The sequence below is a fragment of the Panthera leo genome, chromosome D3 (genome assembly GCF_018350215.1).
Source record: "Panthera leo isolate Ple1 chromosome D3, P.leo_Ple1_pat1.1, whole genome shotgun sequence".
In the NCBI taxonomy this organism is placed as follows: Eukaryota; Metazoa; Chordata; class Mammalia; order Carnivora; family Felidae; genus Panthera; species Panthera leo.
Window position 1 is genome coordinate 14270532 of NC_056690.1, and position 22643 is coordinate 14293174.

Consider the following 22643-nt stretch of genomic DNA (forward strand, 5'->3'; position numbering starts at 1 on the left):
CACACTGGGCTCTGTGCTGACAGTGCGGAACCTGCTTAGGATCCTCTCTCTCCCTCTCTGGGAGAGGGGGCCCTGTGTCAATGCTGATTAGGAAGACAGGGCTGCGGATGTCACTTTCTTATGCAAAGTAATAGCGACACTTTAAAAAATTGATAAGCATAGATTTTACTGGAGATATTTACAAATTATATAATATAAATACATATATATTTACTATATATTATATAATTTAATATATAATTTACTAGTATATTAATTAATGTATTATAAGTTAATAATATAAATTTTATATAATTATATAATATATAAATATAAATACATATATATACATATATATATTGTATGGTAGTATATAAATTGTAAAAGATCTTGTTAAAGACCTCCCTGATTCAAAATGAGAAGAAATTCAGTGTGAATTGGTGACAAGTACACCCTACAAGACTTTTAAAGAGAAGCTACGGAAAAGAGCGAACGTAACCTCTTTGTCTTCTGTAAATGGACATTTGACCTTGAGCTGATTCTCTAGCTCTGATCCTCTGAACATCCCTAAAAGGGAAATGTCAACTGTTTTAAGACACCACACTGCTCGCGGTAGAATCGCCTCTTGTTGGCAGATTGCGTGTGCCCTGGGAGTTCTCGCCGTGAACTTGAAATACCTGAGGAGGGCTCCACAGCCTCGGGGACTCCGAGCTGCAGGACTGCTACGACTGGGCACATCTCCTGCGGGACCCCTGGAAGCTACATAGATGGAGCTGTTACAAGAGCTACTGCCCCCTAAGTCGGGATGGCTTCCATACCTCCTTAAACGTAGGTCTCATCACCTTGCCCTTGAGGGGGAGGTGCATGGAAGAGTAGCCCCTGAGGACCCACAGAAGAGACACCTGATGCTACCCTGCACCTTCCCAGGTCAATCTCGTGACTTATATTAATCTCGTTTGTCTGAATGCTTAATTAGACCTAAAAGGACCTTTTGCAGGAGCATGGCAGAACCATCCTTTTTTTTTTTAAAGTTTTATTTATTCTTAGAGAGAGAGAGACAGACAGAGCGGGGGAAGGGCAGAGTGAGAGAAGGACACAGAATCTGAAGCAGGCTCCATGCTCTGAGCTGTCAGCACAGCCCAACGCGGAGCTCGAACCCACAAGCTGTAAGATCATGACCTGAGCCAAAGTCAGACGCCCAACCGACTGAGCCACCCGGGTGCCCCCAGAACCTTCCTTTTCAAGGAATATACTATTATGTACAAATAATCACTCCGCTCTTGCCCTTAGGATGGGGGCGCCTGGATGGCTCACTCGGTTAAGCATCTGACTCTTGATTTTGGCTCAGGTCATGATCTCATGGCTTGTGGGACCAAGCCCCACATCTGGCTCTTCACTGACAGCGGGGAGCCTGCTTAGGATTCTCTCTCTCTGCCCCTCCCTCTCTCTCTCTCTCTCTTTCTCCTCTCTCTCAATAAATAAATAAAGTTAAAAAAAACCTGAAAAATAAATAATTAGCACAATGATCTATAGATGCGTGTCAGGGAGTTTGAGTGCTTGCATGTAATTAGTTTTCTAAGATAAACAAAAAGATCCCTCCTGAAATCCCATGCACATAATTAACTTGTTGAGCAAAGCCTGCTCTTACTGGCTATAAATGATCCAGCCCAGGCCACACACAGAATCTGAATTTGCAGCAACCAGGAGCGTGAGGATGAAGGTCAGTCTCATCCAGCCTGGTTCCCTCGCTCACTGGCCAGCTGAGGGTTTTCAGAAGGGCAGCGGTGGAATGTGTCACCCATAAACAGTACAGAGGCCTCAGAGCAGAGACCTTGCACAACGGCACCTCCCAGATGTGCCTGGGGGAAAATAGAATATCTCAAAGGGATCGAGCATGAGAAAGTCGTAAATGGAATACTCATATTCATGCAGGGCTGACAAAGGTAAGTCACACGGGTAAAAGAGTGTGGTTCGGATTATGAAGAAAGTAAACTAAATATATTATATATGCAATACAAATATATGTGTTTCTGCAAGGATTCCTATCAAAGTATTAACAGTTGGAGCCTCTCTCTATGGCAAGGGAAAGGGGGACTTCGGCCCTGTATGGCTTACACCTCTATTGCTTGTATTTTCAAAATAAAGATGTATCTGGGAATCACTTCTGTCGTTAAAACAAAATTGTAATTGAAAATTACCTTTAAAGGGGTGCCTAGGTGGCTCAGTTGGCTAAGCGTCTGACTTACGGTTCAGGTCATGATCTCATAGTTCGTGAATTCGAGCCCCGGATCTGACAGCTCAGAGCCTGGAGGCGGCTTCACATCCTGTGTCTCCCTCTCTCTTTCTGCCCTACCCCCACCCTGCTCACACGCTTGCTCGCTCGCTCTCTCTCTCTCTCTCTCTCTCAAAAAAATAAACATTTCAAAAATTTTTTTCCAAGAAAGAAAATTACCTTTAAAAAAGATCTGCAAAAAAGGGAAGGGGTTCACAATAGAATTCCTGTGGAACACAGAGCTTCTCTCATGCATTTACAATGTGATCAGTTTTCAGGAATCCAATTGACCCTTTCAGATGCTCTGACAAGAGAAAGCAAGCCTTTGTATCATGGGCAAACGGAGGAATGTGAAGACATACAACTCATTCCACACATAAGAACTGTTACGTTTTTCCTTCTTCCAACACCAATGCCATGGCACCTCTGGGCTGAAGGTCAGATGACCAGAAGAATCCCTGAGATTGCACGGATTTAATTTTCCAAACGGCTGATAAGGAATCGGTGCCAGCTGACCCATGTAAGTGTGGCCACAAAACCAGAGAGAGAAAAGACTGGTAAGAATACGGGGGACCCTTGATAACTCCCAATGTATAAGCCTAACTGTATCTATAGGATTACATCCATAGAGCCATGTCAGTCTTTTTCGATCTTTTTGTCATTATGAACCTTCAAGGAAACTTTTTGGATTTTTGTTCTAATTGTCATCCCTAACCTCCAATGAAAATTGTAATACCACAGATATACAATATATCTGTTTACATAAGTGGCTCTTTGGAGGGCCACAAACTATTGTAATATCAAGGGTTTTATTTTGTCTTCCTCCACCAAGAAACAATTTTTGCTCCCTTGGAGACGATTGAGCCCTGTTGATAAAACACACTCTGTGTGTGTATGTATGTATACATTCTATAAACACATATACACATATATAGAAAACAAAGGGTCAGCATGTACTTTCCACTTTCTTCATCACACGTCCTGTGTTGTCTCAATTTCCACAATAATCAAGTACTGATTTTAGCAGGGGAGGAAAAAACAGAGTAGTTCTTTGTCCCTGCGTACATACGTGTGTACGTGCGTGAGTTTTAGTAATGCCAGGTAAGTAAAACCACACACCTAAATGCAAAAAAAAAAAAAAAAAAGGAAAAGAAGAAAGCAAACAGACTTTGAGAATGAATACTAAGTAAGAAAAATGGTTTTGATTAAAACCAATCACAGCAATTCTGATATTTTCCAACATACCAAGGCTCCCAATAGAGGTGAGAGATGTGTTACGGATAATATTTTCTTTCCCTGGGGCGCCTGGGTGCCTCAGTCGGTTGAGTGTCTGACTTCGGCTCAGGTGATGATCTCACAGTCCATGAGTTCAAGCCCCGCATCGGGCTCTGTGCTGACAGCTCAGAGCCTGGAACCTGCTTCGGATTCTGTGTCTCCCTCTCTCTCTGCCCCTCCCCCATTCATGCTCTCTCTCTGTCTCAAAAATAAACAAATATTTTAAAAATATATTTTATTTTCTTGCTATGCTTTTTTTCTAAAAATGCCCATGGTATACTACTAGGGGCAGGATTCAAACCCAAACAGACCATCTGATACTCACCACCATGGGTGTGCCAAGGATAAAGTGTCTAAAACCCAGCCTTCCTCCAAACTGAAACCTACCAGGGTGCTGGAGCTTGAAAACTTAACAAGAATCAACAGCCTTGAAATACTCAGATATGTTAAGAAAGACCTGTCACTTCTGAAGCTCTTCTTTACCCATTAAGGAGAAATAAAGGTAGACTTAGGATGGCCAAGTTGATAACAAAAAAACATGCCCAGCAGGGGGTACAGGGTTGAAGGAGAGAGAAGAAACCAGATATGAGACAGACAATGGAAACCAGAACAAGCCCAGTAATTCAGGATGAAGGGCTGGCTTCTCAAACCTTCTCACCTAATCACTGATGGGGTTTATTCTAGAATCAAAGCTGCCCAGAGTAGAAAGAGCTCCCAGAGTATGTATAATATTCATACATACATATATGTGTGTTTCACAAAACAACACTAATAATTAGGCTCACCATATGCAATACGTCCTGATACCTAAGGCTACCCTATTTCATTACTTTAATGCTGGTCACAGCCCATTAAAATAGTGCCACCATCCACAAATGGGTCATGACCACAGATTAAATAGCACACACATATTCCAAACCCTTTGGTTCACAGATGAGAAAACTAAGTCTCAGGTTAAATCCAAAGTCACAAGGCTACTCCCTTGCAGAACCAGGAGGAGCTCAGACCAAAGCAAATTTTGGCTGTTAAGTCTACTTATGGGAACTCAACTCAACTAATTAGTGTCTCTCTAAAATCTCTTCCTAAATCTCACTGATTATATTTAATCCCTTCCCCTGTTCCTTCTCCCTACATAGTCCAAGGTACCATGTCTCTGGCTTGGATTTTTTTTTTTAAACTCCCAAAGGCCAAGTGCCCTAATATCCCTGTAGATTTCATAGCAGGGTCCCGGGCCAAGTGGTCACCCTGCACCTTCACACCATGAATCTCAGAATCTCCTGAGGTGAGCCACCAGCAACAAGTGTTGAGCTTGCTAAACTGGATAAAAGAACCCTGATGAACAAGGCTAAACTTGGCCTGAAAATGATAGACAATTTCCAAAACAACTGACGGTGGATGAGTCGATTTGGAAGGTCTCGAAAAAGTTGGTGATTCAACTCTATCCAAAGTAAATCCCTCAGGAGTCTGGGGAAACGCTCACATTTAAAGTGTGGTACTGGCGTAAAAATAGACACAAAGGCCAATGGAACAGAATCAAAAGTCCAGAAATAAACCCAAGTATATATGGTCAACTAATATTTGACAAGGGAGCCAAGAACACTCAATGAGGAAGGATAATCTCTTCAATAAATGGCCCTGGGGAAATGGAATATTCACACGCAGTAGAATGAAACTGGATCCCTATTTTACACCGCTCACAAAAAATTAACTTGAAATCGATTAAAGACTTAAAATGGAAGACTTGAAACTATAAATCCTAGAAGAAAACGTAGGGAAAGAGCCCTTGGTTGACTTCTTTAGATATGATACCAAAAGTACAAACAACAAAAGCAAAAATCAACAAATGGAATTATATCAAACTAAAAAGCTTCTGCACAGCAAAAGAAACAATTAAAAAAATGATAAAGTAACCTAAAAAATGGGAGAAAATATTTGCAAATCTGGTAAGGCATTAATATCCAAATTATGTAAGAAACTCTTACAACTCATTCTGGACTCTTATTTATTGGGAGTTTTTTGATAACTGACTCGATTTCTTTGCTGGTTATGGGTGTGTTCAAATTTTCTATTTCTTCCTGTTTGAGTTTTCAAAGTGTGTGGGTGCTTAGGAATTTGTCCATTTCTTCCAGGTTGTCCAGTTTGTTGGCATATAATTTTTCATAGTATTCCCTGATAACTGCTTGTATTTCTGAGGGATTGGTTGTAATAATTCCATTTTCATTCATAATTTTATCTATTTGGGTCCTCTCCCTTTTCTTTTTGAGAAGCCTGGCTAAAGGTTTATCAATTTTGTTTATTTTTTTCAAAAAAACAACTCTTGGTATAACTGATCTGCTCTACTGTTTTTTTAGACTCTATATTGTTTATTTCTGCTCTGATCTTTATTATTTCTCTTCTTCTGCTGGGTTTGGAGTGTCTTTGCTAAAGATGCTGGAGAGGATGTGGACAAACGGGAACCCTCTTGCACTGTCGGTGGGAATGCAAACTGGTGCAGCCACTCTGGAAAACAGTGTGGAGGTTCCTCAAAAAATTAAAAATAGATCTACCCTGTGACCCAGGAATAGCACTGCTAGGAATTTACCCAAGGGACACAGGAGTGCTGATGCACAGGGGCACTTATACCCCAATGTTTATAGCAGCACTTTCAACAATAGCCAAATTATGGAAAGAGCCTAAATGTCCATCAACTGATGAATGGATAAAGAAGTTGTGGTTTATATACACAATGGAATACTACTTGGCAATGAGAAAGAATGAAATATGGCTTATTGTAGCAACGTGGATGGAATTGGAGAGTGTTATGCTAAGTGAAATAAGTTATACAGAGACAGACATATACCATATGTTTTCACTTTTTTTATTTTTTTTAATTTACATCCAAATTAGTTAGCATATAGTGCAACAATGATTTCAGGAGTAGATTCCTTAGTGCCCCTTACCCATTTAGCCCATCCCCCCTCCCACAACCCCTCCAGCAACACTCAGTTTGTTCTCCATACTTATGAGTCTCTTCTGTTTGTCCCCCTCCCTGTTTTTATATTATTTTTGTTTCCCTTCCCTTATGTTCATCTGTTTTGTCTCTTCAAGTCCTCAAAGGAGTGAAGTCATATAATTTTTGTCTTTCTCTAATTTCACTTAGCATAATACCCTCCAGTTCTATCCACATAGTTGCAAATGGCAAGATTTCATTCTTTTTGATTGCTGAGTAATACTCCATTGTGTATATATACCACATCTTCTTTATCCATTCATCCATCGATGGACATTTGGGCTCTTTCCATACTTTGGCTATTGTTCATAGTGCTGCTATAAATATGGGGGTGCATGTGTCCCTTTGAAACAGCACACCTGTATCCTGTGGGATAAATGCCTAGTAGTGCAGTTGCTGGGTTGTAGGGTTCTTCTATTTTTAGTTTTTTTTTTTTTTATTTTTTTTTTTTACGTTTATTTATTTTTGGGACAGAGAGAGACTAGAGCATGAACGGGGGAGGGGCAGAGAGAGAGGGAGACACAGAATCGGAAGCAGGCTCCAGGCTCTGAGCCATCAGCCCAGAGCCCAACGCGGGGCTCGAACTCATGGACCGCGAGATCGTGACCTGAGCCGAAGTCGGACGCTCAACCGACTGAGCCACCCAGGCGCACCTATTTTTAGTTTTTTGAGGAACCTCCATACTGTTTTCCAGACTGGCTGTATCAGTTTGCATTGCCACCAACAATGCAAAAGAGATCCTCTTTCTCCGCATCCTTGCCAACATCTGTTGTTGTCTGAGTTGTTAATGTTAGCCATTCTGACAGGTGTAACATGGTATCTCATTGTGGTTTTGGTTTTGATTTCCCTGATGATGAATGATGTTGAGCACTTTTTCATGTGTTGGCTGGCCATCTGGATGTCTTCTTTGGAGAAGTGTCTATTCATGTCTTTTACCCATTTCTTCACTGCATTATTTGTTTTTTGGTTGTTGAGTTTGATAAGGTCTTTATAGATTTTGGATACTAACCCTTTATCTAATATATCATTTCCAAGTATCTCCTCCCATTCTGTCGGTTGCCTTTTAGTTTTGCTGACTGTTTCCTTCACTGTGCAGAAGCTTTTTATTTTGATGAGGTCCCAGTAGTTCATTTTTGCTTTTGTTTCCCTTGCCTCTGGAGACGTGTTGAGTAAGAAGTTGCTGCAGCCGCCGCTCTGGAAAGCAGTGTGGAGGTTCCTCAGAAAATTAAAAATAGACCTACCCTATGACCCAGCAATAGCACTGCTAGGAATTTATCCAAGGGATACAGGAGTACTGATGCATAGGGGCACCTGTACCCCAATGTTTATAGCGGCACTCTCAACAATAGCCAAATTATGGAAAGAGCCTAAATGTCCATCAACTGATGAATGGATAAAGAAATTGTGGTTTATATACACAATGGAATACTACGTGGCAATGAGAAAAAATGAAATATGGCCTTTTGTAGCAACATGGATGGAACTGGAGAGTGTGATGCTAAGTGAAATAAGCCATACAGAGAAAGACAGATACCATATGGTTTCACTCTTATGTGGATCCTGAGAAACATAACAGAAACCCATGGGGGAGGGGAAGGAAAAAAAGGAAAAAAAAAAAAAAAAAAAGAGGTTAGAGTGGGAGAGAGCCAAAGCATTAGAGACTGTTAAAAACTGAGAACAAACTGAGGGTTGATGGGGGGTGGGAGGGAGGGCAGGGTGGGTGATGGGTATTGAGGAGGGCACCTTTTGGGATGAGCACTGGGTGTTGTATGGAAACCAATTTGACAGTAAATTTCATATATTAAAAAATAAAAAAAAAATAAAATAATAAAATAAAAAAAAAAAAAAAAAAAAAAGAAGTTGCTGCAGCCAAGATCAAAGAGGTTTTTGCCTGCTTTGTCCTCTAGGATTTTGATGGCTTCCTGTCTTACATTTAGGTCTTTCATCCATTTTGAATTTATTTTTGTGTATGATGTAAGAAAGTGATCCAGGTTCATTCTTCTGCATGTCGCTGTCCAGTTTTCCCAGCACCACTTGCTGAAGAGACTGTCTTGATTCCATTGGATATTCTTTCCTGCTTTGTCAAAGATTAGTTGGCCATATGTTTGTGGGTCCATTTCTGGGTTCTCTATTCTGTTCCATTGATCTGAGTGTCTGTTCTTGTGCCAGTACCATACTGTCTTGATGGTTACAACTTTGTAGTATAGCTTGAAGTCTGGGATTGTGATGCCTCCTGCTTTGGTTTTCTGTTTTCAAGACTGTTTTAGCTATTCAGGGTCTTTTCTGGTTCCATACAATTTTTAGGATTATTTGTTCTAGATCTGTGAAGAATGCTGGTGTTATCTTGATAGGGATTGCATTGAATATGTAGATTGCTTTGGGTAGTATCGACATTTTAACGATATTTGTTCTTCCTATCCAGGAACATGGAATCTTTTTCCATTTTTTTTTTTTTTTGTGTCTTCTTCAATTTCTTTCATAAGCTTTCTATAGTCTTCAGTGTATAGATTTTTCACCTCTTTGGTTAGATTTATTCCTAGGTATTTTATGGTTTTTGGTGCAACTGTAAATGGGATTGATTCCTTGATTTCTCTGTCGCTTCATTGTTGGTGTATAGGAATGCAACCAGGGTGGGAGGGAGGGCAGGGTGGGTGATGGGTATTGAGGAGGGCACCTTTTGGGATGAGCACTGGGTGTTGTATGGAAACCAATTTGACAGTAAATTTCATATATTAAAAAATAAATTTAAAAAATTAAAAAAAAAAAGGAATGCAACCAATTTCTGTGTATTGACTTTATATCCTGCAACTTTGCTGAATTCATGAATCAATTCTAGCAGTTTTTTGGTGGAATCTTTTGGGTTTTCCATATAGAGTATCATGTCATCTGCAAAGAGTGAAAGTTTGACCTCCTCCTGGCCAATTTGGATGCCTTTTATTTCTTTGTGTTGTCTAATTGCAGAGGCTAAGACTTTCAATACTATGTTGAATAACAGTGGTGAGAGTGGACATCCCTGTCTTGTTCCTGACCATAGGGGGAAAGCTCTCAGTTTTTCCCCATTGAGAATTATATTAGTGGTGGGTCTTTCATGTATGGCTTTTATGATCTTGAGGTATGATCCTTCTATCTCTACTTTCTTGAGGGTTTTTATCAAGAAAGGATGCTGTATTTTGTCAAATGCTTTCTCTGCATCTATTGAGAGGATCATATGGTTCTTGTCCTTTCTTTTATTGATGTGATGAATCACGTTAATTGTTTTGCGGATATTGAACCAGCCCTGCATCCCAGGTATAAATCCCACTTGGTCCTGGTGAATAGTTTTTTTAATGTATTGTTGGATCCAGTTGGCTAATACCTTGTTGAGGATTTTTGCATCCATGTTCATCAGGGAAACTGGTCTATAGTTCTCCTTTTTAGTGGGGTCTCTGTCTGGTTTTGGAATCAAGGTAATGCTGGCTTCACAGAAAGAGTTTGGAAGTTTTCCTTCCATTTCTATTTTTTGGAACTCCTTAAAGAGATTAGGTGTTAACTCTTCCTTAAATGTTTGGTAGAATTCCCCTGGAAAGCCATGTGGCCCTGGACTATTGTTTTTTCTGGCAGATTTTTTATTACTAATTCGATTTCCTTACTGGTTATGGGTCTGTTCAATTTTTTTATTTCTTCCTGTCCCAGTTTTGGTAGTGTATATGTTTCTAGGAATTTGTCCATTTCTTCCAGATTGCCCATTTTATTGGCATATAATTGCTCATGATATTCTCTTTTTTTTTATTATTTTTTTAATGTTTTATTTATTTTTGAGACAGGGAGAGACAGAACATGAACAGGGGAGGGTCAGAGAGAGGGAGACACAGAATCCGAAACAGGCTCCAGGCTCTGAGCTGTCAGCACAGAGCCCGATGCGGGGCTCGAACTCACGGACCGTGAGATCATGACTTGAGCCGAAGTCAGCCGCTTAACCGACTGAGCCACCCAGGTGCCCCATGATATTCTCTTGTTATTGTTTTTATTTCTGCTGTGTTGGTTGTGATCTCTCCTCTCTCATTCTTGATTTTATTTGTTTGGGTCCTTTCCTTTTTCTTTTTGATCAAAGTGGCTAGTGGTTTATCATCATATGTTTTCAGTCTTACGTGGATCCTGAGAAACTTAACAGAAGACCATGGGGGAAGGGAAGGGGAAAAAAGTTACAGAGAGGGAAGGAGGCAAACCATAAGAGACTCTTAAAAACTGAGAATAAACTGAGGGTTGATGGGGGGTAGGAGGGAGGGGAAAGTGGGTGATGGGCATTGAGGAGGGCATCTGTTGGGATGAGCACTGGGTGTGGGTGTTGAATGGAAACCAATTTCACAATAAGTTTCATATTTAAAAAATAAACAAAAATAAATAAAAGAAGAAACTCTTACAACTCAATAGCAAAAAATCATCATCATCATCCTCTGATTTTTAAATGGGCAGAGAACCTGAATAGACATTTTTTTTTCCAAAGAAGATATACAAATGGCCACCAGGTATATGAAAAGCGCTTAACAATGTCAGTAATCATCAGCGAAATGCAGATCAAAACTGCAATGAGACATCCCCCTCACACCCATTAGAATGGCTATTATCAAAAAAGACAAGAGATGGTAAGCTCTGGTAGGGATACGGAGAAAAGGGAACCCTCGTGCACTGCTGGTTGGAATGTAAGTTGTTGCAACCACTATGGAAAACAGTATGGAGGCTCCTCAAAATAATTAAAATGGAAATTACCAGTATGATCCAGTAATTCTACTTCTCGGTGTGTATCCAAAGGAAATGAAATTACCATCTTGAAGAGATACCTGCACCCCCATGTTTGTAGCAGCATTATTCACAGGAGCCAAGACATGGAAGCAACCTCAGTGCCTATCAATAGATGAATGGATAAAGAAAATGATACCCACATGTGTGTGCACACAATGGAATATTATTCAGCCCTGAAGAAGGAAGGCAATCCTTCCATTACAACATGGATGGACCTTGAGGGGGCATGATGTTGAGTGAAATAAGCCAGAGAAAGACAAATACTGCATGATACCACTTACATGTAGAATCTCAAACCATCAAACATAGAAACAGAGTTGAATGTGGCTGCCAGAAGTTAGGGGTGAGGGAAATGGGGAAACACTGGCCAAAGGATAAAAACTTCTCATTGGAAGGTGAATAAGTTCTGGGGACCTAGTGCACAGCCTAGTCACTGTAGTTAGCAACACCGTAGTATATACGTGAAAGTTGTTGAGAGAACAAATCTTAAATGTTCTCATCACAGAAAAAAAAATTATGTGAGGTGAGGTGACGGATATGTTAACAAAACCTAATTGTGGTATCATTTCACAATACCTATGTGTTAGACCATCACCTTGCACACCTTAAACGTACATGATGTTATATGTCAACTAAAGCTCAAGACAGCTGGAGAAAACCCCCAAAGGTCAGCCTCTCTCACTTCACCTGTTCAACGTAGAGCAAAGATCATGTGTCCAAAGAGCACAGGGAGAGGGGAGGAAGATGCACAGTTGGGAGAAACCACAGCTTCAGACTATGAGTGACCGTCATATATGATCGCGCCTTCCACCAAAATCACTTAAAGACCTTCCAGTGCCTTATCAAGGGAGAAGAATCACTGTCTACAGCATGGCTTCTGACAGGGCAAACTATAGCCTGGGACACCAAACCCAGCCCGGCGGCTATTTTGACAAATAAAGTTTTATTGAAACATCACCATGTCCATGTATTTACCTATTGCCTACGGCTGCTTTTGCTACCATACCACATGGCCCGCACGGCCTGAAATATTCACTGTCTGGCCCCTTACAGAAAAAGTGTGCCAACCTCTAGCTTTCCTGCCTAATTTTAATTTTTTAAATGTTTATTTATATTTTAGAGAGAGAGAGAGAGAGAGAGAGAGAGAGAGACAGAGCGTGAGTGGGGGGAGGGGCAGAGAGAGAGGGAGACACAGAATCCGAAGCAGGCTCCAGGCTCTGAGCTGTCGGCACAGAGCCCGATGAGGGGCTCAAACCCACGAGCTGTAAGATCATGACCTCAGCTGAAGTCAGACGGTTGACCGGCTGAGCCACCCAGGCACCTCCCCCCAACTTTTTTTTAACTTTTTTTAATGTTTACTTATATTTGAGAGAGAGACAGAGCACGCTTCCTGCCTAATTTTTTGTCGTTGTTACTGTAAAATATATATAACATAAAATTTACCATTTTAGCCATTTCTAAGGCTACAGTTTCAGCAGCATTAGGTACATTCACATGTTGTGTGACCATCATCACCATCCACCTCCAGAACCTTTTCATTTCCAAAACTGCAACCCTGTACCCAGTAAACACAAACTCCCAGTAAACACAAACTCCCAGTAAACACGAACTCCCCGTTCCCCTCCCCCAGCCCCCGGCACCCACCCTTCTACTTTTCCTTTTGTGACTGGCTTCTCCTACTTAGCATACCGTGCTTGAGATGCATCCACATCGAAGCATGTGTCACAATTTCATTCCTTTTGACGGCTGAATAATATTCCACCGGGTAGAGAGGCCACATTTTGTTTCTCCACTCATCCGCCCATGGGCACCTAGGCTGCTGCCACCTTGGGGCTGTTGTGAATAGTGCTGCCTCCTGCCTAACTCGAGTCGCCTCCTGCATCACATGCCTCGGTCCCTTAGCCACAGACACCTTCTGTCACCTTCTGTCAATTCCTCAAATGTATCGTGCCCCCTCCCGCCTCTCGGTTAGAATACCCTCCACCTCTACCCCTTCATCATCTTAGCTGCGCCTTAGCCTTCAGTCTAAATTATCACTTCTGGGAACTCGCCCTGACCAGACCCTCCCTAGTCCTCCCCCCCTCCACCTCCCTGCCAGTTCAAACTCGATCAGCTCTATCTGGTCATGAGCTCTGATGGTGTCCTGCCCTGCATCTTTATAGCCTGTAACACTGTGCATAAGCACCGGATACAATTTTATAATACTTCTGTGTGGTTATTTGATTAATGTCAGACTTCAAGAAGCCAAGGCTATGTCTTTTTTTTGCTTCCCATTATACCCCCACCGACTAGCCCAGAGCCTAGAACAAACCACATTTCATTCATTCTAAGAGACACGTATTTTTACATTTATAGCAGGATGCAACCGATAACCAATGTCTTACATCCACCTGCATAAGGCGATGAGCACTCACAAAACACTGGCTCAATCGGTGAAGACGCTCAGAGACAGGTGCCACTCTGAACCCCCAAAGGGGTGGCTGATGCAACAGAAGTGGTCAGGTGGGAGTCCAAGAGAGTCCTGGGACCATGTCAAAAAAGCAACACTTCACAGGCATGTGGGTTCGCTATTGCTTAAGACAGGAGGAAGGGAGAGGGTCTGAGATTGGGACAGGCCCCCTGAGTCCTTCTGCATACCTGCCCAGGCTGGAGAGCCAGCCCTGGATAAAGGCCCGAGTCAAAGGCAAACGAGCACAGCTAGGGAGTGGGGGTCAGGAAATCCCCGAGAGCCCTTGCAATGTCACAAGAAGCCAAAGTGAAGGTCAGATTCAGTCAGGGCCTCTGCACTTTGCTTCCTACAGAAGTCTGGGCCAGGCCTGCTTGCCTTTGGCTCCTCCCAGGACACTCTATGGTGTCTGTGGCTGGTCTCAGCCCTCACATGGGCCTCCACGTACTAGGAATGCGAGGAAACTCTCTCCACTGCCCCCCCACATCCTAGCTGCAGGGATCCCGGAGCAGGGATGCAGGGCTCTTACATACACCAGGTGCCAGATTCAGACTCCTTATGGTATCTCCCGGCAAGATCACAAACTATCATTTTATCTTCTATGCCTTCATGGCGATTTTGTCCGGTGTAAAATTTTAAAACATGCTACCCACTTTCGTAAGCCTGCTTAGCATGTTTTCCCATTTTTAAGACACTGAGAACCAGGGCGCCTGGGTGGCTCAGTCGGTTGGGCGCCTGGGTGGCTCAGTCGGTTGAGCGTCTGACTTCGGCTCAGGTCATGATCTCACAATTTGTGGGTTCGAGTCCCGCATCAGGCTCTGTGCTGACAGCTCGGAGCCTGGAGCCTGCTTCCAATTCTGTGTCTCCCTCTCTCTCTGCACCTAACCTACTCGCATTCTCTTTCTCAAAAATAAATAAACATTTAAAAAATCTTTAAAAAAAGACACTGAGAACCTCCAAAGACTGCAAGGCACCTGGCCACAGTCAGCCTCTGAGGGGCCCTGCAGAGAGCTTCCCGTCCCCTCCTAGCAGCCAGTATGTAGCTACAGACACCATATCACCTTGCCAGCAGCAAGATCCTCCCCAAACCAGAGCCGGGTGCACACGGTACCCACTTTCATGATTTTCTCCCCTGTAGGCTGACCCTAAGCTTCTGTACCAAGACCTCTGCTCCGATAGTCTGGTTCTACTCTCTGACCCACCCCGACCTGGACGTGCCTTTTCATTATAAGCACCGAGCGCGTCCCGTACACATGCGGCCCAGCACGGCAGCCACTTGCCCTAAGGGGCCACTGCACACTTAGAATGCAGGGAGTCTGGACTGAGAGGAGCTGTGGGTGCAAAACACACACTGGATGTCGAAGACTTTGTATGAAAAAGAGAATGCAAAACATTTCCGTGTTATCATCTTACAGTGATTCTATGTTGACGTGGTAATATTTTGATATACTGAGTTAAATGGCACCTATTATAAAAACATCACTTGCTTTGGGGCGCCTGGGTGGCTCCGTCAGTTGAGCGTCCGACTTCGGCTCAGGTCATGATCTCGCGGTCCGTGAGTTCGAGCCCGGCGTCGGGCTCTGTGCTAACAGCTCAGAGCCTGGAGCCTGTTTCAGATTCTGCGTCTCCCTCTCTCTCTGACCCTCCCCTGTTCATGCTGTCTCTTCCTGTCTCAAAAATAAATAAATATTTAAAAAAAAATTTTTTTTTTTTTAAAAACATCACTTGTTTCTTTTTACTCTTTTTAATGCAATATTAGAAAATGGAAGGGTAGGTGTGCAGCTCACAGCCTATTTCTAGGAGCATCCTTGGGATAGACTCCGCAGGGGCCGGCCAGCTTTCCCTGTCAAGGGCCAGATGGCAAACAGTTTCGGCTTTGCAGACCACACTCAACTCAGCCTTGCAGCACAAACCAGCCACAGACCACACACACCGGAACGGTCCTGGCTGTGTTGCCATCAATGCAGATTTGGCCCTCAGGCTGTAGTTTGCTGACCCCAACTGAGGAGGACCCATACTGTAAAAAGGGTCATTTCTGGGGCACCGGGGCGGCTCAGTCGGTTAAGCCCCAGACTCTTGATTTCAGTTCAGGTCATGATCTCAGGGTCATGAAATGGAGCCCTGAATCCGGCTCTGCACCGAGTATGGAGCCGAAGACTCTCTCTCTCCCTCTCTCTCTCTCTACCCCTCCTCTGCCTGCACCACCACGTACGCTCTCTCTCAAAAACAAAATAAAACCTTAAATGAAAATAAAACGTTTTTAAAGGGTCACTTCCGGGAAATGCTATTCATCTTCTCACGGGCCCTCCATGAAAAGCCACCTTTCATTCAAGTGAAGAAGAGAAACACAAGCGCATTCGAGGCTCCCCTAACCTGGCACGGTCCTGGGGCCATGAAGCAGCCCCCAGAAGCCCCGGGGCTCAGCGGCCCCAGGGCACCCACCAAACACACTTACTTGGGCGTGTGGGCCTCGTCTACACGGTGACCCAGCTGGAATTCGTGGGACTTGCTCCGATGCAGGGCGGTGAAACCTGGAATCAAGTGGATCAGTTTCCGGGAGGAGGGCGGCGGGGTCCCCGGGGGCTTCAGCTTGTTCTTCCTCCTCATGGGTGGTGTGCCGGGAGGGGTCACGGTGGTGACGATATTAGGGGTGCGCGGCGGGGTGCGGACCGCGTGCCGCTGCCGGGGCGACGGGGGCAGGGAACGGTGGCCTGACTCCAGCGGCGGTGGCGGGCACAGGCCCGGGTAGGGGTCCACGGTAAGCCTGTCCACATGGGTGTACACGGGGACCCCGGGCGAGGGGCTGGCGTGACAGTAGTGCTGGACGCACTTGGTCTGGACCCTGGGGCTCTGGGAGAGGTGGGTGCGGATCCACGGCGTGGGCTCCGGGGGGCACACGGGGTTGTTCTCCTTCCCCGTCTCCGTGGTGGGCCACTGGATGGTCCAGTCTTGTTTGGAAAGGTTGCCTCCTGAGTTGGAATAAAGGAGCAGAGAGACAACAGATAAGCCTTGAGAAAGCCTGGCAAGTTACCCCACGTGCACGTTCCAGCGTATGTACGTTCCAGCGTATGCACGTTCCAGCGAACGTACCTTACGGCGTATGCACGCTACAGAGAACGTACTTTACACATGCACGTTACCGCGAACGTATCATACGGCGTATTCACGTTACAGCGTATGCACGTTACAGCGAATGCACTTTACAGCATGTGCACGTCACGCTCTATCCACACTGCACTGTGCGTGCATGCTACGCCTTATAGACCTTACGGCCTATGCACATTACATCCTATATACGCTGCGCTGTGTATGAACACCACACCGTGTTCGTACTATACTGCACACACATTTACATAAATTCATCCCCCTTTGGCTCCTCCAGAGAATGAAATCCCTTTGCTGACTCTCTCACTACAACCCCCACTCCACAGCCTTGCCCACCTGCTCTCCTGTAGTTGTGGAGCCCACAAGTCAAATATCCAGAAAAGCAAAGGAGTGAATTCTCGCTTTTGAATTTCCAAGGATCTTAATTCCAGCAGTTTCAGGATGATTGATAGGATTTTCGAGGATAACCTTTCCCTTACGTAGCAATTTTAACAGCTAGCCCTTATATGAGATACAGGAATTCTGCAGAAGTCAAATTTGCCCTGACCTCTTTCTCAGACACTGCACCAACTTCTCCCAGATCTGCTGTGGCTGTGTGCTCGGTCAACCCTCATCCAACACTTTTTTTCTTTCTTTCTTTTTCTTTCTTTCTTTCTTTCTTTCTTTCTCTTTCTTTCTTTCTTTCTTTCTTTCTTTTCTTCCTTCCTTTCTTTCTTCCTTCCTCTTTCTTTCTTTCTTTCTTTCTTTCCTTCTTTCTATGTTTATTTTTGAGAGACAGACACAGAGCACAAGCAGAGGAGGGGCAGAGAGGGACGGAGACCCAGAATCTGAAGCACACTCCAGGCTCTGTGCTGACAGCAGAGAGCCTGATGTAGGGCTCGAACCCAAAAACCATGAGATCATGACCTGAGCCAAAGTCGGGCGCTTAACCACTGAGCCACCCAGGTGTCCCATCATCCAACGCTTTGTGAATGCACCAGGCACTATGCTCCAGAAAGGCATAGCAGACCACACCCAGTCCGGGCTCTCTGGTACCCTAGGTTTAATATTCCACTTAAGGAGAGACACAATAGACCAGAAAACACAGTCATGAAAGGATTTCAGAGGGTGATGAGTGCCGGGAGCGGGGACAACCAGAATGGATGTGATAAGAGAATTAGTAATGGTGAATGGTTACCAAGCTGTGGTTCCTGCCCACTGCAGAACACGACTCAGCCACAAAACGGAATGAACTACTGAGCATGCAGCAACCTGGGTGACTTTCCAGACAACTGCGCTGAGCAGAGAAAGCCAATCCCAGAAGATCCCATTCATATTGCATTTTTGAAATGGCCACATTTTAGAAATGGAGGATAGATTGGTGGTTGCCAGGGTTTAGGGCTGGAGGACACAGGCAGGAGGGACACACACAAGGGACCCTTAGAGCATTGGAACTGTCCAGTATCTTCAACCGTGGTGAAGGACACGTGATCCCACACAGGTGATAAAGTTGCATAGAACTAAATACACACACACACACACACACACACACACACGAGTACACATAAAACTGGGGAGACCCGGACAAGATCAGGAGGTTGCATCAATGTCAATAACCTGGCTGTGACATGGCACTACAATTTTACCAAAAGTTACCAACTGGGAGAAACTGAGCAAACTCGACAAGGGATCTGTTGCGGGCTGAATGTTTGTGTCCCTCCAAAACCCTGACATTGACATCCTAACCCCCTACAGTGATGGCCTTTGGAGGTGGGGCCTTTGGGAGGTAACTGGGTTAAGAGAGGTGGTGAAGGTGGAGCCCTTATAAGGAGATGGAGAGACAGGAAGTCCGAGGAAGGAAAGGCCGTGTGAGACCACAAAAGTGGCTGTCTATCAGCCAGGAAGAAGACTCTCCACAAGAAAACATCTGCCAGCACCTTGATCTTGGACGTCCAGCCTCTAGAACGGTAAGAAATAATGTCTGTTGGTTAAGCCACCCAGTCTGTGGTATTTGTTTTAGCATCAGGATCACTCTGTATTATTTTTTTACAACTGCATGGCAATCTACAATTAGCTCAATACAAATTTCAACTGAAAAAAAACTAAAAGTAAAAGGGTTGGGGGTGGGGCTGGCTTTAGGTAGAGCATTCAGCTCCCTAAGGAAGCCCCATTTAAGCTGGCATTGAGGACAAGAAGGGGATCGCCAACAGCCAAGGAAAGAGCATACAGGTAGGAAGGAGCTTTTTTTTTTTAAGTCCTACAGCCGTTTATTAGGGAAAGAATGGAGGCGTTAAAAAAAATCCCCACTGTCTGAATGCAGCTTGGGATTTTCAGCTCTGGTATAAGTTAAACCAAAAAATAAAAATAAAAATTCCAATTGTGCATTAACATTTTCTCACTCCTCCGCCATACTGAAAGGGTAAATATCAATGTGGTCTACATGCACAGACTCCATGCTAAGTGGACTCCTATCTACGTTAGGGCAGGCACTTTCCTAGGTCCCTTTTTGGGGTGCCTTCTCAAAGGCAGTGTGCCCAAGGTGTGGCAACAATAGGGTGGGTGGCTCAAGGAGAGGCTGAAGGGACAGGTGAGGGACAGACCACCAGGACCGTGCACCAAAATGCAGTGTGGGTTATATGCCAAGTTCAGGGGGAAGCCATTGAGAGTTCTGATGGGAGGTTCCTTTCTCGAACATCCTGCTTGGACAGGGAGAGCCCAAGAAAGGTTTTGCAGGGCTCCAGGCGAGAGGTGTCGCTGGTCCCCACGTGGGTGGTGGCTGCGAAAAGAGAAACCAGTGGGGACCACTGCATGCAAAAGCAGGACCTGGCAGAAGGCGATCGAGTGGCCCCCCCCATCATGGGCCAAGGAAGAGATGAGGGGCAGAAAGAAATTCCAGCTCGTGGCCAACTAGCAATAACGAGAATAATTACTATAAGGACCATAACAAGAGCTGATTTATAGAACATTTGACAGTTTGCAAAGTGCTTTCGTGAAGACTGACTCACTGCCCCATTTTTAATTAAAACTACCCATTTGGTTATTATATATTCATTATAGAAAAATTAGAAAATTCAGATAAGGAAAAAGGCAATGTTGGTCTACAGCCCAGCCATCATCCCTATTAACGTTTGGCTGTGGAGCCTGCCAAATGGTTTGCTGTGCATATTTTTTTAAGAAGTGCGGTAAGATCTTGTTTAATGGTTCGCCTCTGCTTTCTTCACTTGTAATATTAGGACTGCTTTACATCTTATTTAATATTCGTAACTCTGTGGGCAGAGGGCCATTTTGATCTCTACTTTGTAGATAAGGTCATGGGTGTGCAGAGACGAAGATGTACCGATGTCACACCAGAGATGGGGACTGGCAGCTGGGATTCAAACCCAGGGCCTGGGCCACCTCAACAACCAGGACCCTGGGGCATCGACACAGAGGGCTGGGATCCGCATTCACCGAAGGCCCTAGGCCATCATGGATGAGCCAGATGGGAATAGATACCAGAGCAAGGACTCATTTCTGACATGGCTCTCCCTTTTCCCTTCTCCCAGACTTTGCCAGAACATTCTACCAAAGTCACCAACACTATGGTGGTGCGTAAATCTCGAAATTCAGACATAAATACTATTAGCCCAGTGACTAAGAGAGCCAGCTCTGGAGTCTTATGACTTGGCCCTATGTCTGGCTGTGCAGCCCTGGGGCACTCGCCTAACCTCTCTGAGTCAGCTTTATCACCTGCGAAATGGGACAGTAGGACCTGCCTCCGGAGAATCGTATGAGGACATATGTGATAGCACAGGACAGCACCTGACACATGGCAGGAACTCCATAAATGTCAGCTACTCGTATTGTGATTCTCAACACCGTGGTGCTAAGTTGTTACCTCCCCTTTAAAGAGTGTGCACTTGTGTGGAGACGTGTCGTGCCACAGATGTTACCACCATCCTGTGCACCTTCCGGAAGCTGATGCTCAGAGAGGCTGAAGAACTCTGAGCACTGGAGGCAGACAGAGTCAAGCCCAGACCAGCTTCTCTGTTACCCGGAAAGCTCTGGCTTGATGTATTTGCTCAGAAAATATAAACTCATTGTCCGATTCACCTAAATAAAATATGTTTAAGAGAATAAATCTATTTTTTAAATTGTCTGAATCATACACTTCGTTCTAAGGCCACAGAAAAGTACCGTGGGTGTTCTTGCTAGAGCTCTTCCCCCCACCTCCAGGGAAATGGACAAAAATATGGGATTGGGACTCTGAGAGATCTGGTTTAGAACTCTGGTGCCACCAAGGACCAGCTCTGTGACCTCTCTGAGCCTCAGTGTTGGGGTCTGTAAAATGAGAATGATCATAGTTCCCTTGTACGGTAAAGATTAAATGCATTCATTCATCTGAGTATTTCACAAATATTTTTTTAAGTTTATTTTTAAAATTTTGTTTTTGAGAGAGAGAGACAGAGCATGAGCGGGGGAGAAGCAGAGAGAGAAAGAGAGGGAGACACAGAATCTGAAGCAGGCTCCAGGCTCTGAGCTGTCAGCACAGAGCCTGATGCAGGGCTCGAACCCATGGACCATAAGATCATGACCTGAGCCAAAGTCAGAAGCTTAACTGACTGAGCCACACAGGCGCCCCTATTTCATAAATATTGGAATGCCTCTCATATACCAGCCGCTGTTCTAGGCACTGTGATAGGCCGATGAAGTTAAAAAGACCAAGATCCCTGTCCTCTAACAGAACACATGTTCTTAGTGGGGAAACAGATTAAAGGGGGGATGAACAAATAAATGACATATATAATACATTGTCTATAAGATGTCATATAAAATATCTCATCTGTAAGCCAGTGGTAATAAGTGCTATGGAGGAAAAGAAAGTGGGCGTGGCCACAAAAATGTGCTGGGGGACTACTTCAGACAGACCAGGGTGAGGAGGGACAGTGGACACAAGCAAGTATCAGAGTGAGTGAGGAGTGAGTCAATGAGATAAAATGAGTCGCGTCATCAGCACAGAGCCTGGACCACCACATGAGGCAGGCCAACGGGCAGATGGTTGAGGGTGCTGGAGACGTCTATTCTGGATGCCTGCGACTCATCCAATCTGCTCCTCGGGTACTCACTGTGCCAGCCCCTGGGGTGGAGGGTCTGTCTTTCCCCTGCCCTCAGGATGCTCATGGTCTGGCAGGAAGACCGATAATGAAATAATCGCTGTAATTCCACTCTCAGGTACAGACCCAAAGGAAGTGAAAGCAGACACCTGAACGCTTGTATGTGAATGTTCACAGCAGCATGAAGCACAACAGGCAAAAGGTAGAAACAACCCAAATGTCCACTGATCTGACAAATGGATACACAAAATGTGGTATGCCCATGCAATGGAATGCTATTCAGCCGTGAAAAATAAAGTACTGGCAGGTGCTACAGTTTGGATGAACCTCAAACACATTATGCTATGTGTAAGAAGCCACATTACATACGATCCCGTTTATGAAGTGTCCAGAACAGATAGATCTATAGAGACAGAAAGCAGATTTGTGGCTGCCAGGGGCTGGAGGGAAGGCGGAATGGGGAGCTAGTGTTTAATGGGTCCCGGGTTTCCTCTGGGGTGACAAAAATGTTTGGGAACTGGAGAGAGGTGGGTGGTTGAATGCATGAAATGCCACGGAATTATTCACGTTACAATGGCCATTGTTCGGGGTGCCTGGGTGGCTCACTTTAGCGTCTGACTTCAGCTCAGGTTATGACTGGCCATTGTTCTGTGAGCTTCACCTCGATTACATAAGTAAGTAAGTACCCACAATGTGGCAGAGAATCTGACGTCAGAGGAAGTGCAG

The 22643-nt window shown here is 44.5% G+C and overlaps 1 protein-coding gene and 1 long non-coding RNA gene across 6 annotated transcripts in view; one reads left to right on the forward strand and one right to left on the reverse strand.

Moving 5' to 3' along the window:
* KSR2 (kinase suppressor of ras 2) overlaps positions 1-22643 on the reverse strand; it is a 434193-nt gene that overhangs the window by 244568 nt on the left and 166982 nt on the right. For all 5 annotated transcript variants that reach the window (XM_042909856.1, XM_042909854.1, XM_042909855.1 and 2 more), the window contains exon 4: positions 16196-16709. In XM_042909856.1, coding sequence (XP_042765790.1) covers positions 16196-16709 — 514 coding nt within the window. The remainder of the gene's footprint in view (positions 1-16195; positions 16710-22643) is intronic.
* LOC122203242 lies at positions 16423-20923 on the forward strand. Its single transcript, XR_006195102.1, has 3 exons — positions 16423-16498; positions 18049-18791; positions 20128-20923. It is a non-coding gene; the product is annotated as an uncharacterized LOC122203242 (long non-coding RNA).